We start from the raw sequence: 15,033 nt of genomic DNA on the forward strand, positions 1-15,033 counted from the left end.
TCTCTGTATAGAGAAACATTTGATTGGACCGCTTTACCTAGCTAGAGCACATGCATACGGTCTGAGCCTGGTGGGGGGGGAAGGGGGTGGATAGAGGCAGGGGACCTTGTTTTTTTGTTTGTTTTAACAGAAGGGAGACGGGGGTGCCCATAAGGATGGAAGGAACACTAAAGGTTCTCCTTGCAGACACCACCTGGATGGTAGAAGCTCATTACGTCTGTTGCCAGCGCACTGACGCAGACATATTTTGGTACAGAATTTGGGAGGATTGAGGGCAAATTGTTTTGTGAGACCTTCTAGATATATTAATGCCTGAGTAACCGTTTGTGCTGTTCAAATAGACACAGTATAGGGGATAGGGGATTTTCAAATTGTCCTGCTGTAAAAAATAGTGCAACGATTTGGAGAGTCGCCTTTAGAATGACCCTGCTTGTTCCACTGGTTTCTGCAAGGATCACACACTGTAAATATTTTGCACAATTTTCAGAACACAAACACATTTATAAAGCTTCCTCGAAGCGTCAGGAACAGGACTAGTAACCATATAATGGTTTTCAACAACCACAGGAATAAATTTTGGGGTGAGGCATGGAAATTAAGTCTGTGTAAGACTTCAGGGTGTGTCACAGACACGTTACCACAGATCTGTACAACGTGTGCAAAGGATAATTAAAAAACGCACAATAGCCAGTCAGTGACCTATTATTTCAGCTATAGAAAGATCAACACGTTTCTTAAAGTTAGGTAGGGTCGCTGTATTAGTCAGCTTTTGGTTGTGTTGTGGTCTGCTGGGTTAACAGTTGTTATACCCAGACTTGTTCCTTGCATAGGTTGGGAGCAAGCAGTTCTACGGTCCATGGTTCATACATACAGTGTTTTAGAAATGGCAGGAAAACGCAAAATCTTCTGCAGTTACACACCCATCAATCGCTCAAATAGGCCACAAGAGAAGCTATGCCTTTGCAAAGTTAAAATGCCATTAGTGCTGAACCATAGACCCTAAACATGCTGGGCATCGAGGTTTATGAGATATACCTACAGGATTATATATCCTAAAGGGAGAATTGAAAGTTAATTTCAAATTCGAGGTCACAATAGCCAAGTTGGCAAAAAAAAAAAAAAGCCAAAAAACACACTTTGGCCTTAAATGTGAAAATCACTTTAGTAAATAAGTCCGACGGTTCTCGGATGGAATCTAAATGGCTCAAATATTGTATGGAACTTTATGGGGGTTAACACAACTTACTGCAGCAGCTTCAAGTTCTGAACTTTTACATTTTAGAGCAGGCTTCCCCAAACTCCGGCCCTCCAGATGTTGCTGAACTACAACTCCCATGATTCTCAGCCTATTTCATTCATAGAGTTTGCACTAAAGCAGGCTTTCTCCATTCATTTTATTGGTGCAATCACATCAAAACTGTTATACACTGGACTGAAAGGTTCATAGGACCAAAATAAAGAAAATCTTCAATGCTTGACGGACTTCTAGAGGACACTGCTCAATTCGCCATATAAAGACTTGCATTTCATGACATACACAGAGTTATGCACTAAAGTGAGAAATCAAAGCAAAGTGAATTTCTAATTTAAGGACAAAGCAACCAAATTGAAAGCATAGCTGACGACTAGTGAATTTTTCCAGATCAACTATTGGACCTTAAAATTTTAAACTCCCCTTGAATTCTCATTTTAGTGAATAACTAAATATACAAGAATTTGTAACGAGGTCATCAAAATGAACGACATTTCAGCAAAACAAGTGTATTTGACAGGATTTTGGCTTCATATCCATACTGTATTTTTCACCAGTTTCAAACAAGTTGCATCCATGTTTAGCCCTGTATACCATAAACTAATCTGGTACGCCTTATGCTATGCAGCCTGTAGCTCTTCACGTGTGGATATATTTGGAGGTTAGCAGACCTCTACAACAGAACTCCGATGCTACCGATACCGGTGACCAACACTTTATTTACTATTGAAAGGAGCATATTACAGGCATTGGTTGTGAATTCATGGTGGACCCAAGCATTCAGCGTTTTTTCCAATTATAAAAGATGGTGTTCACAGGGCTCTACAGAATGCAATGTTGTGCCCTTGTCCTGTATTCCACATTGAAACGATCTCCGATCTTTCCAATGGTAATTCGTTTGTCCGTGCTGTAGCACAAGAAACTCAGGCTGGAAATACGTTTTTCACTGTTATTCCTCTGACTTAATATCTTGATGTTTGCCAAAATAGGTGACTTTGCTCTAAACAGTGCAAAGTAGGAAAATGGTTTATTCACAAAAAGTAAATTAGCCTTTATAGCTACACTAAAGTGTGTGTCAGTAAGACGAAAACCCCAGATTTAACAAGAGGAACACTCCAAGCACCATAAACATTACAGCGCACTATAGTGGTTATGGTGTGTCTATAGTCTGTATGTGCAACATTCACATATCATTAAACAAAGTGTAACTCTATAATCTTGCAGCCAACAGTCCTGGTACCTGGCATGTCTCTAATCAGTGTTGACTTCGTGATGAGCAATTTACCGATTTGAACAGGAAGCAAAGAAATGACACCATTTTTGGAAAGGAGGACTTTTAATGTCATATTTGATCACTTTCTCAATTCATGCAGTTACAAAGTCAGTAACAAAAAAAAAAAGAAAAGAAAGTATACATTTCATATACGCGGCAATTCCTAAGATCTGCAATACATCTCCTTGGAACTATAGTGGAACAGTATTGTAAAAACGGTTCTTGCAAGGCCTTGAGAGCTAAAAAAATATTTGGACAAATATATATTTGAGTATTACTAGCTGTACATTTATGCAAGTGGTTTCAGTGAACAGAAGCATAAAACAGGATAACTACTATATGAAACAGCTGGAAAGGGAGGGGGTGGAAAGAATGCATATAGAGTTTTAAAACTCATTAGCATCATTTGCATCATTAGGCCACCTTAAAATGCCTAAAAATGGAGGGACATGAAGATTACCTGTACACGGCATCAGCTGGAGATTAATAAATGCGGTAGAAACAGATGTGTGCAGACTAGTTTAAAAAGTCTAACCTTATGAAAATGTTACGGCTCACGCTGCAGCCTGAAGGATAATTAAGATGGCTGACTAATGAGATATGAAGTTGTTCAATAAAGTTGCAGACGATTGAATAAGGACAAATTAAAAAGGCGATGGCAGAAGCCACTGTGGACTAAAGGAAGTTACACTCTTCTCTAAGTCATACTTTCCCTTTAAGATATAGCCCAGTTAACAAAAACACAATCATGTCTAGTAGTAGGACATTATCGAGAACTATATGCTTAATACAGTTCAGTATTTACAACTGGCAAATTAGTCCTAACTGATAATGAAGCCTACGTTCGCACATGGTTCAGCAGCAAGTGTAAAAAAACATGGCCTGCAGAGGTTTATGTGCAAAATGTCATTCCATGACACTCCTGAATCGCTCCACTCGAGGCCTGCCCCACTCTACTCAACATGAAGACGGCAGTAAAAGAAACTCACTCCGTATGTTACATAAGTGGCAGCGGATATTGCAGCCGCTCAAACCACTCTGCCAAGCCTATGAAATATTCAGAACGTCTGGTTTTTATGTCCAAATTTAAAAAAAAAGATATGTCGTACAGTATACAGAACATTGTAACTCCAGAGAACAAAACAATCTAACCCAACATTTTTGTAATCCTACACAAGGTACATATTTTGTAACCAGAGAAACATCAGCAATTTAAAAAAAAAATAAATCTATTTGGCCAAATTTAGTAGCGGTTACTTAAATAACCAAGCAAGTCACTGCATTATCAATGGCTGCTCCTTGACTGACACAAGAAAAGAAGTCTGATAGTACCCAAACAAACTCAGCAGGTCCTCTGATAGACTTAAAATGGGTTTCAAGTTACTTGGGTTATTGTACACCAAATAGTGTATGGAAAAGACAAAAGGGACGGAAGCATTTGTGTCCTCAGTCATACGTGAGGAAAAATATAAACAAAACAGAAATTGATAAGTCTGTGGTTACATGTAAACGTATATATATTTTAAAAAGGGATGGCAAAAGGGGAGCGGTCCAGTAGATTTCATCATCTATGTGAAGGTCAGACCAGCCTCATTGTACACCTTGAATACTTTCTCGATGGCGTTGACGTAGGCAGCGGTTCTCAGATCCAAGCCCAAGTTGTACTTCATTGCAGTGCGCATGATTTGCTGCAAGAGAAGTTTGAGAACATGGTCAGTTTTTATTCAAATAAATACAAATTTTGAGATTGTGGACTATGTGCATGGGAGAAGTCTTCCTGGGGGTGCTAGTTAGCCCTATAGGGGCCGCATACTATCCTATGGCATCGAATAGACAGATGGCAGAATAGAAAGTTTAGCACCGGCAGGTCTTTAGGAATACTAAAACGAAGTATCTGAACTATAGATGCTTTGGCACATTTGTCTTAATATTCACTAAACTTCATTCCCACCTTATTTGATTGCCATTTCCTGTCCTATTGTGTTTTATACCCCACCTCTTATAGACTAATCTCGTTTGAGCAGGGCCCTCTTCAACCCATCGTTCCTGTAAGTTTCCTTGTAATTGTCCTATTTATAGTTAAATCCCCTCTCATAATATTGTAAAGCGCTACGGAATCTGTTGGCGCTATATAAATGGCAATAATAACAAACATGTCTTCCTTCTCCAACAGCTACTTGACCGCATTTACTCAATGAGCCAGGCAAGTCTGAAAAGTGGGGAGATGTCTTTCAGTCCCACCACATCAGGGGTCAAGTCCTGGGGAAAAAAGTGTGGGAACTCACCCAAGATTCCCGCCCCCCCCTTAAAAAAATAAATTAAAAAATACACTACTATGCATATAGTGCAGTGCAGAGTGTGTATAGTGAATGTAGTGTGTTTGTAGTGAGTGTAGAGTGTGTATAATGAATGTAGTGTGTTTGTAGTGAGTGCAGTGTGTATAATACATGTAGTGTGTTTGTAGTGAGTGCAGTGTGTATAATACATGTAGTGTGTTTGTAGTGAGTGCAGAGTGTGTATGATGAATGCAGTGTTTGTAGTGATTGCAGAGTGTGTATATTGAATGTAGTGTGATTGTAGTGAGTGCAGAGTGTGTATAGTGAATGTAGTGTGATTGTAGTGAGTGCAGAGTGTGTATAGTGAATGTAGTGTGTTTGTAGTGAGTGTAGAGTGTGTATAATGAATGTAGAGTGTTTGTAGTGAGTGTAGTGTGTATAATAAATGTAGTGTGTTTGTAGTGAGTGCAGAGTGTGTATATTTAATGTAGTGTGATTGTAGTGAGTGCAGAGTGTGTATATTTAATGTAGTGTTTGTAGTGAGTGCAGAGTATGTATAATGTATGCAGAGTGTGTATAGTGAATGTAGTGTGTGTGTAGTGAGTGCAGAGTGTGTATAATGAATGTAGTGTTTGTAGTGAGTGCAGTGTGTGTATAATGAATGTAGTGTGTTTGTAGTGAGTGCAGTGTGTATATCATGAATGTAGTGTGTTTGTAGTGAGTGCAGTGTGTATATTACATGTAGTGTTTGTAGTGAATGCAGAGTGTGTATAATGAATGTAGTGTGTGTAGTGAGTGCAGTGTGTATAATAAATGCAGTGTGTGTAGTGAGTGCAGAGTGTGTATGATGAATGCAGTGTGTGTAGTGAGTGCAGTGTGTATAATGAATGTAGTGTGTCTGTAGTGAGTGCAGAGTGAGTATAGTGAATGCAGTGTGATTGTAGTGAGTGCAGAGTGTGTATAGTGAATGTAGTGTGATTGTAGTGAGTGAAGAGTGTGTATAATGAAAGCAGTGAGTGTGTGTGTAGTGAGTTCAGTATGTGTATAGTGAATGTAATGTGTTTGTAGTGAGTGTAGAGTGTGTATAATGAATGTAGTGTGTTTGTAGTGAGTGTAGTGTGTATAATAAATGTAGTGTGTTTGTAGTGAGTGCAGAGTGTGTATAATAAATGTAGTGTGTTTGTAGTGAGTGCAGAGTGTGTATAGTGAATGTAGTGTGTTTGTAATGAGTGCAGAGTGTGTGTTTGTAGTAAGTGCAGATTGTGTATAATGAATGCAGTGTGTGTGCTGGATGAAGTGTGCGTGCGCTGGATGAAGTGTGCGTGCGCTGGATGAAGTGTGCGTGCGCTGGATGAAGTGTGCGTGCGCTGGATGAAGTGTGCGTGCGCTGGATGAAGTGTGCGTGCGCTGGAGGAAGTGTGCGTGCGCTGGAGGAAGTGTGCGTGCGCTGGAGGAAGTGTGTGTGTGTGCGCTGGATGATGTGTGTGCGTGTGTGTGTGTGTGCGTGCGCTGGATGATGTGTGTGTGCGTGCGCTGGATGATGTGTGTGTGAACTGGATGAAGTGTGTGTGTGCGCGCTGGATGATGTGTGTGTGAACTGGATGAAGTGTGTGCGCGCTGGATGATGTGTGTGTGCGCTGGATGATGTGTGTGTGTTTGTGTGTGTGCTGGATGATGATGTGCGTGTGTGTGCTGGATGAAGTGTGTGTGTGTGCTGGATGAAGTGTGTGTGTGTGTGTGCTGGATGAAGTGTGTGTGTGTGTGTGCTGGATGAAGTGTGTGTGTTTGTGTGCTGGATGAAGTGTGTGTGTGCTGGATGAAGTGTGTGTGTGCTGGATGAAGTGTGTGTGAACTGGATGATGTGTGTGTGAACTGGATGATGTGTGTCTGTGTGAACTGGATGATGTGTGTGTGTGTGTGTGTGTGTGTGTGCGCTGGATGATGTGTGTGTGTGTGTGTGTGTGTGTGTGTGCTGGATTATGTGTGTGTGTGTGTGCTGGATTATGTGTGTGTGCTGGATTATGTGTGTGTGTGTGTGCTGGATTGTGTGTGTGTGTGTGTGTGTGTGTGCTGGATTATGTGTGTGTGCTGGATTATGTGTGTGTGCTGGATTATGTGTGTGTGTGTGTGCTGGATTATGTGTGTGTGTGTGTGTGTGTGTGTGTGTGCTGGATTATGTGTGTGCTGGATTATGTGTGTGTGTGTGTGTGTGTGCTGGATTATGTGTGTGCTGGATTATGTGTGTGTGTGTGTGTGTGTGTGTGTGTGCTGGATTATGTGTGTGCTGGATTATGTGTGTGTGTGTGTGTGTGTGTGTGTGTGCTGGATTATGTGTGTGTGTGTGTGTGTGTGTGTGTGCTGGATTATGTGTGTGTGTGTGCTGGATTATGTGTGTGTGTGTGTGTGCTGGATTATGTGTGTGTGTGTGTGTGCTGGATTATGTGTGTGTGTGTGTGTGTGTGTGCTGGATTATGTGTGTGTGTGTGTGTGTGTGCTGGATTATGTGTGTGTGTGTGTGCTGGATTATGTGTGTGTGTGTGCTGGATGATGGGGGGAAGCATTTGTTTTTTAAACCTTATGTGTGTTTTTGTTTTATTCCCCCCTCCCTGCTTCTTACCTTGTCAGGGAGGGGGGGGAGATCGCCGGGTGGTCCGGTGGAGGGAAGCAGCCGCTGCATACAGGGGCCCTCACACGCTGTGTTTCCTCTCCAGCACTAATTCTCGCGAGACTTGCCTGTGCGGAGCGTTGCCATGGTAACCCGTGGCAACGCTCTTACAGCCGCGGGTATCGCGAGAATTAGTGCTGGAGAGGAAACACAGCGTGTGAGGGCTCCTGTGTGCAGGTAGCAGGGCAGGTCCTGCAGGATCACTAGCGGGAACGGCGTTCCTGCTTTGGAAAAAGTGCAGGAACGCCGTTCCCGTGCGTTCCTGCAGGACTCGAGCCCTGCACCACATGATACAGATAAATGACCAGAGCCCCAGGAGACCTATTCTCTGGCAGTAAATACCAGTGCTGGGAGGAAAGTGCATTTTGAGAGGTTGTTTTACAAGACGAGAGAAAGAAAATGGGGAAAAATAAATAAGATACATACTGTCCTTGTGTATGCATACAAAGGAAAATTCCCATGAAACTGCCCATTGAAATAGCAAATAAAGTTATATATAATCGTTTAATAGTGCCGTTTAAATCATGCAGCTACATCATATTCAATGGTGCTTTCTGTAAACTCTGATCTAATGGAAAACTATCCCTTAAACCTGCGGCTGCACGAGCAAGAAATTATGGGGAAGATGGTGCCAGGCACAGGGCATGCTAGAGGCAATGGTCTCCTGGAACACTCAGCAGATCACATCCAAATGGAGAAACAGTCAGACATTGTGACCATTTTGTTAGAGGATTCTCGTACCGAGGGGAGACTTCCAAAACACAGCCTATTTGCTATAGGGAGGAGAAGTTACAGTTAAAGTTCACCTTTTGCTTCTATTGACTTATTAAACATAATAGAGCCCTCCACTAATCGTGTCGTCCAGGGGATAGGTGTACTTAGATGCAAGGTCTTCCAGTATGACCACATCATAGATACCCAACATTTTATTCTAGTTTTGGCAATACAATGGATATCACAGATTTGGCAATGGGGATTATTCACTAAACAAATTGTAGCAACTGAAAACCGAACTGCAGAAACCGTCTGAAAGATAGCCAAGCTGTAATTACAGTCAAAACATTTATTTTTCTTCAGTGACTATTTTGGCCTGGACTCTGCAATTTAAGTTTTCAGGTCTCTACAATTTTACAGCGAAGAAGATTAAGAGTTTAGAATGTATCTACATTACGAAGAAATTAAATCTTACTCTAGCAGATCGCTCCATGGTGTATGCCAGACCCGAATGGACAATGTCTTTCTCAGAAGCACCCTGCAAAATAGGAAGAGAAATGCGTAAGGCAAGTATATCAAAATATAAACATTTTAACCAGATTGTCTTCATGGAACATCTTACTAGATTTCCATCTGCAGTCCAACAATTACTGGTACACAAACAAGCTGGAAATATATATAGATTATAAAATCAGACACTTAAAATAGGATTTCTATCTAAAATATATTGAATTCCGAAGATTATTCAGCATCAAAGAGGAATTCGTTATGAACATGAGGCTGGATATTCAAATATTTACATTTCTGGTGAATTAGTTCAATAAAAGCAGCTCCAATAAAACATTTCACACAGATAAGATCTTTTTAACCCCTTAACGCCGTTACGGCGTGCTATGCCGTCACGGGTTAAGTGGGCTTTAAAGCCGTTATGACGGCATAGCACGCCGTAACGGCTTGCAGCCCCAGGAGGTAAGTTATACTTACCTCCGCCGCGATCCGCTTCGGGAGGACTGCCTCACAGCCCAGGCAGCCCTCCCACGGCAAATGAGGCCCCCGGGGGCCATGTGATCGCTCTCAAAGAGCGATCACATGGCCCTCTATAGCTGGCTGTGGATATGCCAGCAGGGGGACTGTTTGAAATATCAGACAGTCCCCCTGCTGGTGGGAAGAATTACAAAAAATAATTAGACATGTGTAAAAATAAAAATGCATTTTTATATATATATATATATATATATATATATATATATATATATATATATATATATATATATAATATGTATATATATATAATATATATACATATTATATATATGTAACGTCATACAAAGTGTATTTTAATATTAATACAAGTATATATATTAATATTAAAATACACTTAGAATGACATTACATATATATAATATGTATATATATTATATATATAAGATGTACATATATATTATATATAAATACGTATAATTAAAATAATAAATAAATTAAATAAAATAAATAAAATATTGAAACAAAATTTAATATAAATTATATATGCATATGTAATTTCATTCTAACTGTATTTTGTTATTAATATATATATATATATATATATATATATATATATATATATATATATATATATATATATAGGTAACAAAATACACTTAGAATGACATTCTATATATATCTATCTATATATAAAATGCAAATAACCGCAAATATATATATAGATAAATACATATAATTACATAAAAGATTACATCAGTATACACGTAGAATTTAAATACCTATAAATGCATATATATTAAAATTCTACATGTATATTTAAATAATCTTTTAACGTAATTATGTGATTTGATTAATTAAAATTTGATTGACATGCATGACAACACAGGGAGAAAGTGCAGAGAAATTAATTTGCAAGCACTATATTTGACCCTGTAACTCTCCAAGACACCATAAAACCTGTACATAGGGGGTACTGTTTTACCCGGGAGACTTCGCTGAACTCAAATATTCGTGTTTCAAACTGGTAAATTGTATTACAACGATGATATTTTAAGTAAAAGTGACGTTTTTGCATTTTTTACAAGCGAACTGCACTTTTATGGTCTATATTATTGTTGCAATATGTTTTACTGTTTTAAAACACTAATATTTGTGTTTAGTGAAGTCTCCCGAGAACAACAGTACCCCCCATGTACAGGTTTTATGGTGTTTTGGAACACATATATGGTGTTTTTGGAGTCACATATAAGGCTTGCATTTCATTTTTTTCACATTGAAATTTGCCAGATTGGTTATGTTGCCTTTGAGAGCGTATGGTAGCCCAGGAATGAGAATTACCCCCATGATGGCATACCATTTGCAAAAGTAGACAACCCGAGGTATTGCAAGTGGGGTATGTCCAGTCTTTCTTAGTAGCCACTTAGTCACAAACACTGGCCAAATATAAGTTTTTTGCTTTTTTCACACAAAACCAAATATGAACGCTAACTTTGGCCAGTGTTTGTGACTAAGTGGCTACTAAAAAAGACTAAACATACCCCACTTTCAATACCTTGGCTTGTCTACTTTTTCAAATGGTATGCCATTATGGGGGTAATTCTCATTCCTGGGCTACCACACCGTCTCAAAGGTAACATTACCAATCTGGCAAATTTCAATTTGAAAATGTAATGTTCTATATTTGACCCTGTAACTTTCCAAAACAACATAAAACCTGTTAATGGGGGGTACTGTTGTACTCGTGAGACATCGCTGATTACAAATATGTGCATTTTTTTTTATTTGCATTATGACATTCACAGTTAAAATGTCAGACGGAAATGCAAATTTAAAAAAAAAATCTTATTTTCTCACATTTTTTTTACTTTTATTCATAATAAATGATGTTCCATATATGAATAGTTAATGATTGATTAAAGCCCTGTTTCTCCTGAACAAAATGATATATAATAAGTGTGGGTGCATATAATTTGAAAGAGGGGAACTACGGGTGAACAGACACATAGCGCAAATTCCAGTTTTTGTTTACGTTTTGTTTTGATCAGAACGTGCACTATTGACTCCGTCCTGAAGGGGTTAAATACTCAAAGCTTATGCAGGAATTTGATTGACATTCCAATACAGTCAAACAGTTAAGGGACAACTTTGGCGTCTTCCACTCGAAAAACTTTGATAAAAAGCAGGAGCTACCACTGGCAAACACGGGTTTTGTCTCTTCCTCCAGCCGACACTAGTCGTAATAATCTAGAACTAGTGGTAATAATCCATTATCTTGCTCATGGCGAGAGATCTATGGAGCCTGCATTGGTCTCGCTGACGTGGGCTCCTGCCAGGAGCTGAATATTTAAGATGGCAGTACAAATGGGGATGACATCAGACAAGTATAACTCGAATGCACTGCACCCCAGGAACACCAAGGTCACCATCAGGGGTCTTTGTAAAATATGCAGTTAATTGAACTTGTGTCTGCAGAGAGAACATGCAGAGAGGTCCAAAACAAAGTTCAGAAATTTATTCTGCAAATCTATGGACACACAATGAGCACCTTTAACCCCTTAAGGACACATGACGTGTGACATGTCATGATTCCCTTTTATTCCAGAAGTTTGGTCCTTAAGGGGTTAAAGGCACACAAACATGTATTCCTGACACTGAAGTTGTAAGAGCCGTTTTGGTGTCCGGCCCCCCCTTGCCTGCCTTTTAAAAGGTAATTAACTCACTTTATTTCCAGCACAGCAACGATCTCGTTATGGCTGGCTCTGCCACGACTCCTTGGCAGAGATAGAAGTTGCTGAGCTAAGTCAAGTCAATGCTTTCCCATAGGAAGGCATTGGCAGGCTATTGCTCAATGCGCAGCAAGACTCCACACTGCGCCAATTAGCATCTCCTCATTGAGATGCATTGAATCAAGGCATATCTATGGGGAGCATTTATGGTCTCCCTGCAGAGTGTGGAGACTGAACGTAGGTGCTGCAATTGTGCAACACTGACCCAGGAAGGTTCTCTCTGAAAAGGCAGTGTTTACATTAAAAAGCCTGTAAGGACTGACTCTAGACACCAGAACTACATTAAGTGACAATTGTTCTGGTGACTATAGTGTCCAAGTTGTTCGCCAAATATTACCGATTAAACTGGAGGAAGTTCACCTTGCAATAGTTTCATATTATATTATTCTAAATATGAAATCTTCATCTAATTACAAATACTAAAATTTATAGCAACCAGCATGAACAAGTCTTTCAAATCTGAATAAAATCAAGTCTGACTGACTAGTGGTTTATATCAAGTCCTCTCTTCAGGCATATGAGAAACAAAAACATAATTATTCTGAGTGGCCTCTCTGCATTGCTTTAATCACCTAAATTGCGTTGGCCAGGAGTCAATGTCTTCAGATCTACATGTGTTTTGGCTGAACGGCAGCCATACGGTTGTTTTAATGCAGATAGCATCAGCATTCTACACAAATATTTTATTTTCAGCTTGAAATATGGTTTGTTGCAGATCGAATTAATACAATAGGCTTTACTTTTAATTGAATAAGCTGGAAGATGCTTATTCAGACAAACATGGCCATTATGGGTATTCACAAAGCATTAGATTAAACGAAGTCTCAATTAAAAAAAAAAAAGATATTTAACAAAAATAAAAAACCCTCACAGATCTAGATCCTAAATCGCATAAAGGGGCAAGATGAAAAACAATGCTGGTGAATTGTCAAGTTAAGCATTCCACCCATCGCCAGTTCGCAGATCATACAATACACATTGTAGAGAATAGCCTACTTACAGATATCCTGGCCTGGAACTCAGCGGTTGGCACAACTGGAATAGCACCACCATGTTTCCCAAATTTCCTTTCTAGACTTTCTTGTACAGACACTAAAAATATTTAAAAAAAAGTTAGAACACTGCTGGGACACATAAAAGGCTAGTGCGAAAAGCCCAGATAGCAGTTTAGTACTTACTTAGTAAGTGGTAGTTTGAGTCACGTTCATACTTGAAGGTCAAACGTCCATAACTAACATGATTTAGGTTTTTCAGCCACTCAAAGTAAGACACGGTTACACCACCGGCATTCAAATACAGATCCTAAACAGAGACGTATGTGTCACAAACTGCAAAGGGAAACATTTCTGTAAACAGTGCCACCTAGTGTACATCGTGGGAGGGGGAACAAACAGTTATCAGATATCATGGTGTGTCACACTGCATCCAGTCATCCTCTGGACGGCCCTTTGCCTTTCCACAATGACTCACATGTCAAGGCTTCTCATTTCATGTTTATGTTAAAAAGGGCCACATTAATTTCCAATCATTGGGTTCCGGTCACTTTGGCATAATTTTTTTTTTACAAACACTGATCATTCATAGCATTTTTTTAATCCACATTTTGTAACATTTTATGCTATAATTTTTATGAACCACCACAGGTTAATACAACAATCTTTGGTTCATTTATTACCCCATGTGTACAGTTTTAGTTTTCATTAACATCATGCTTAATTGCTTAATTGGGGGGGGGGGGGGGGGGAGGATAGTGGAGCAGCATAGGATTTTGAATAAACAAGCATGTACACCGATCATGACATGTTACAGTAGCAAAATGAGTTAACAGGCAAGGTCACCCAAATCCCGTAACCAGAGACTGCTAGGTGTAATTACGTCTCTAATTTTCAAGGTAGGTCGCAACTCTATGTAAGCTTGGATATCCCGTCTGGGTTTTAATGGTATATAAAACAGTAAACAGATAACATATGAGAAATGACGACCGCACACGTGTTACAAAGAATAATAGGGATAAAACGACAGTGCTTAGTACAGGAGCGCATCATCTTTCCCATGACTATCGTTAGCCGCTTGTATTTCCAATATGTGCGATCGGGCCATAAAAATAAGGAGCTAAGAGTTGAAAGAGAAAGAAAGAATAGAGGAAGTGCCTCGAAAGTCCGAGGTCTCAGAGAAGGGGGTGGAGGGAACAGGGGAGGGGGGGTGAGTCCGAGGAGTGTTGCCCTATAAAAAAAAAAAAAGTGTCTTGAGTAGTGTGCTATCCTTTCGCCGCTTTCCCCCATAGGAGTCTGTATTAGCTCTCCCTGCGGCCAGGTCAAGACAATATAATGCACCACCTTTCTCAAATGACCCCAAAGGTGAGTTTGGATGCCCTAACTCATGCTTCCTGTTTCAGTCGCTTGTAGTGCTATTTGTCCAGGGGCTCCAGATTTTATCGAATTTCTTCATTGTCCCCCTGACCTGTGCCGTTAGCTTATCCATCAGGAAAGTCTTTTATTTTCTGTTTTACCATCGCTATTGTAGGAGTCTCCCTCTGCAGCCACACCTGCGCTAGGGCTCTTCTAGCCACCAGGTTTATTTTTTGGACAAGGGTTTGTTCCGTTTTTGTCCAACCATCCATGGATCTGGACAACAGATACACCCATGGGTCTAGTTTCACCTCTATCAAAAACTTGAGGTAAATGTTTCTACATGCAGTCAAGGAAAACATATCTAGAATTCCAAGCACTGAGTTACTTTCTAAATATAGCCTGTGTACAAGCATATGTGGTCATTTGCAGACCGCTATTTATAAAACTGTATATATATAGCAACCTCTGTTTGGCGATGTTCCCACCTCGTGCAATAAAGGCCGTGTCACCACTAGTGACATCAGCACACAACTGCACAGTGCACAGAAAAATACACAGCACCACATCCGGTAAACCTGAAGGCAGCTACTTTATAGCGCACTTTGTTTTGGAGTTTCTTTTCTGAAGCTGCTACAACACATCCACGTGGTCCTAGTCATAATGCAGCACTTGGTATCACAGCGTGCACAGTGACACACCAAGACTATGCAGGACATGGGAAGCACATCACTA

The 15,033-nt window shown here is 39.9% G+C and overlaps 1 protein-coding gene across 2 annotated transcripts in view; it reads right to left on the reverse strand.

The window, feature by feature from the left end:
• Positions 1–2,569: 2,569 nt before the first annotated feature.
• Positions 2,570–15,033, reverse strand: part of LOC134574519 (glutamate dehydrogenase 1, mitochondrial) — a 28,392-nt gene continuing 15,928 nt past the window's right edge. For both annotated transcript variants that reach the window (XM_063433624.1, XM_063433625.1), the window contains exons 10-13: positions 13,129–13,252; positions 12,951–13,042; positions 8,656–8,718; positions 2,570–4,213 (exon numbers count right to left, since the gene is read on the reverse strand). In XM_063433624.1, coding sequence (XP_063289694.1) covers positions 4,094–4,213; positions 8,656–8,718; positions 12,951–13,042; positions 13,129–13,252 — 399 coding nt within the window. In that variant the 3' untranslated portion in view covers positions 2,570–4,093. The remainder of the gene's footprint in view (positions 4,214–8,655; positions 8,719–12,950; positions 13,043–13,128; positions 13,253–15,033) is intronic.

This window comes from Pelobates fuscus, chromosome 10 (genome assembly GCF_036172605.1).
Source record: "Pelobates fuscus isolate aPelFus1 chromosome 10, aPelFus1.pri, whole genome shotgun sequence".
NCBI lineage: Eukaryota > Metazoa > Chordata > Amphibia > Anura > Pelobatidae > Pelobates > Pelobates fuscus.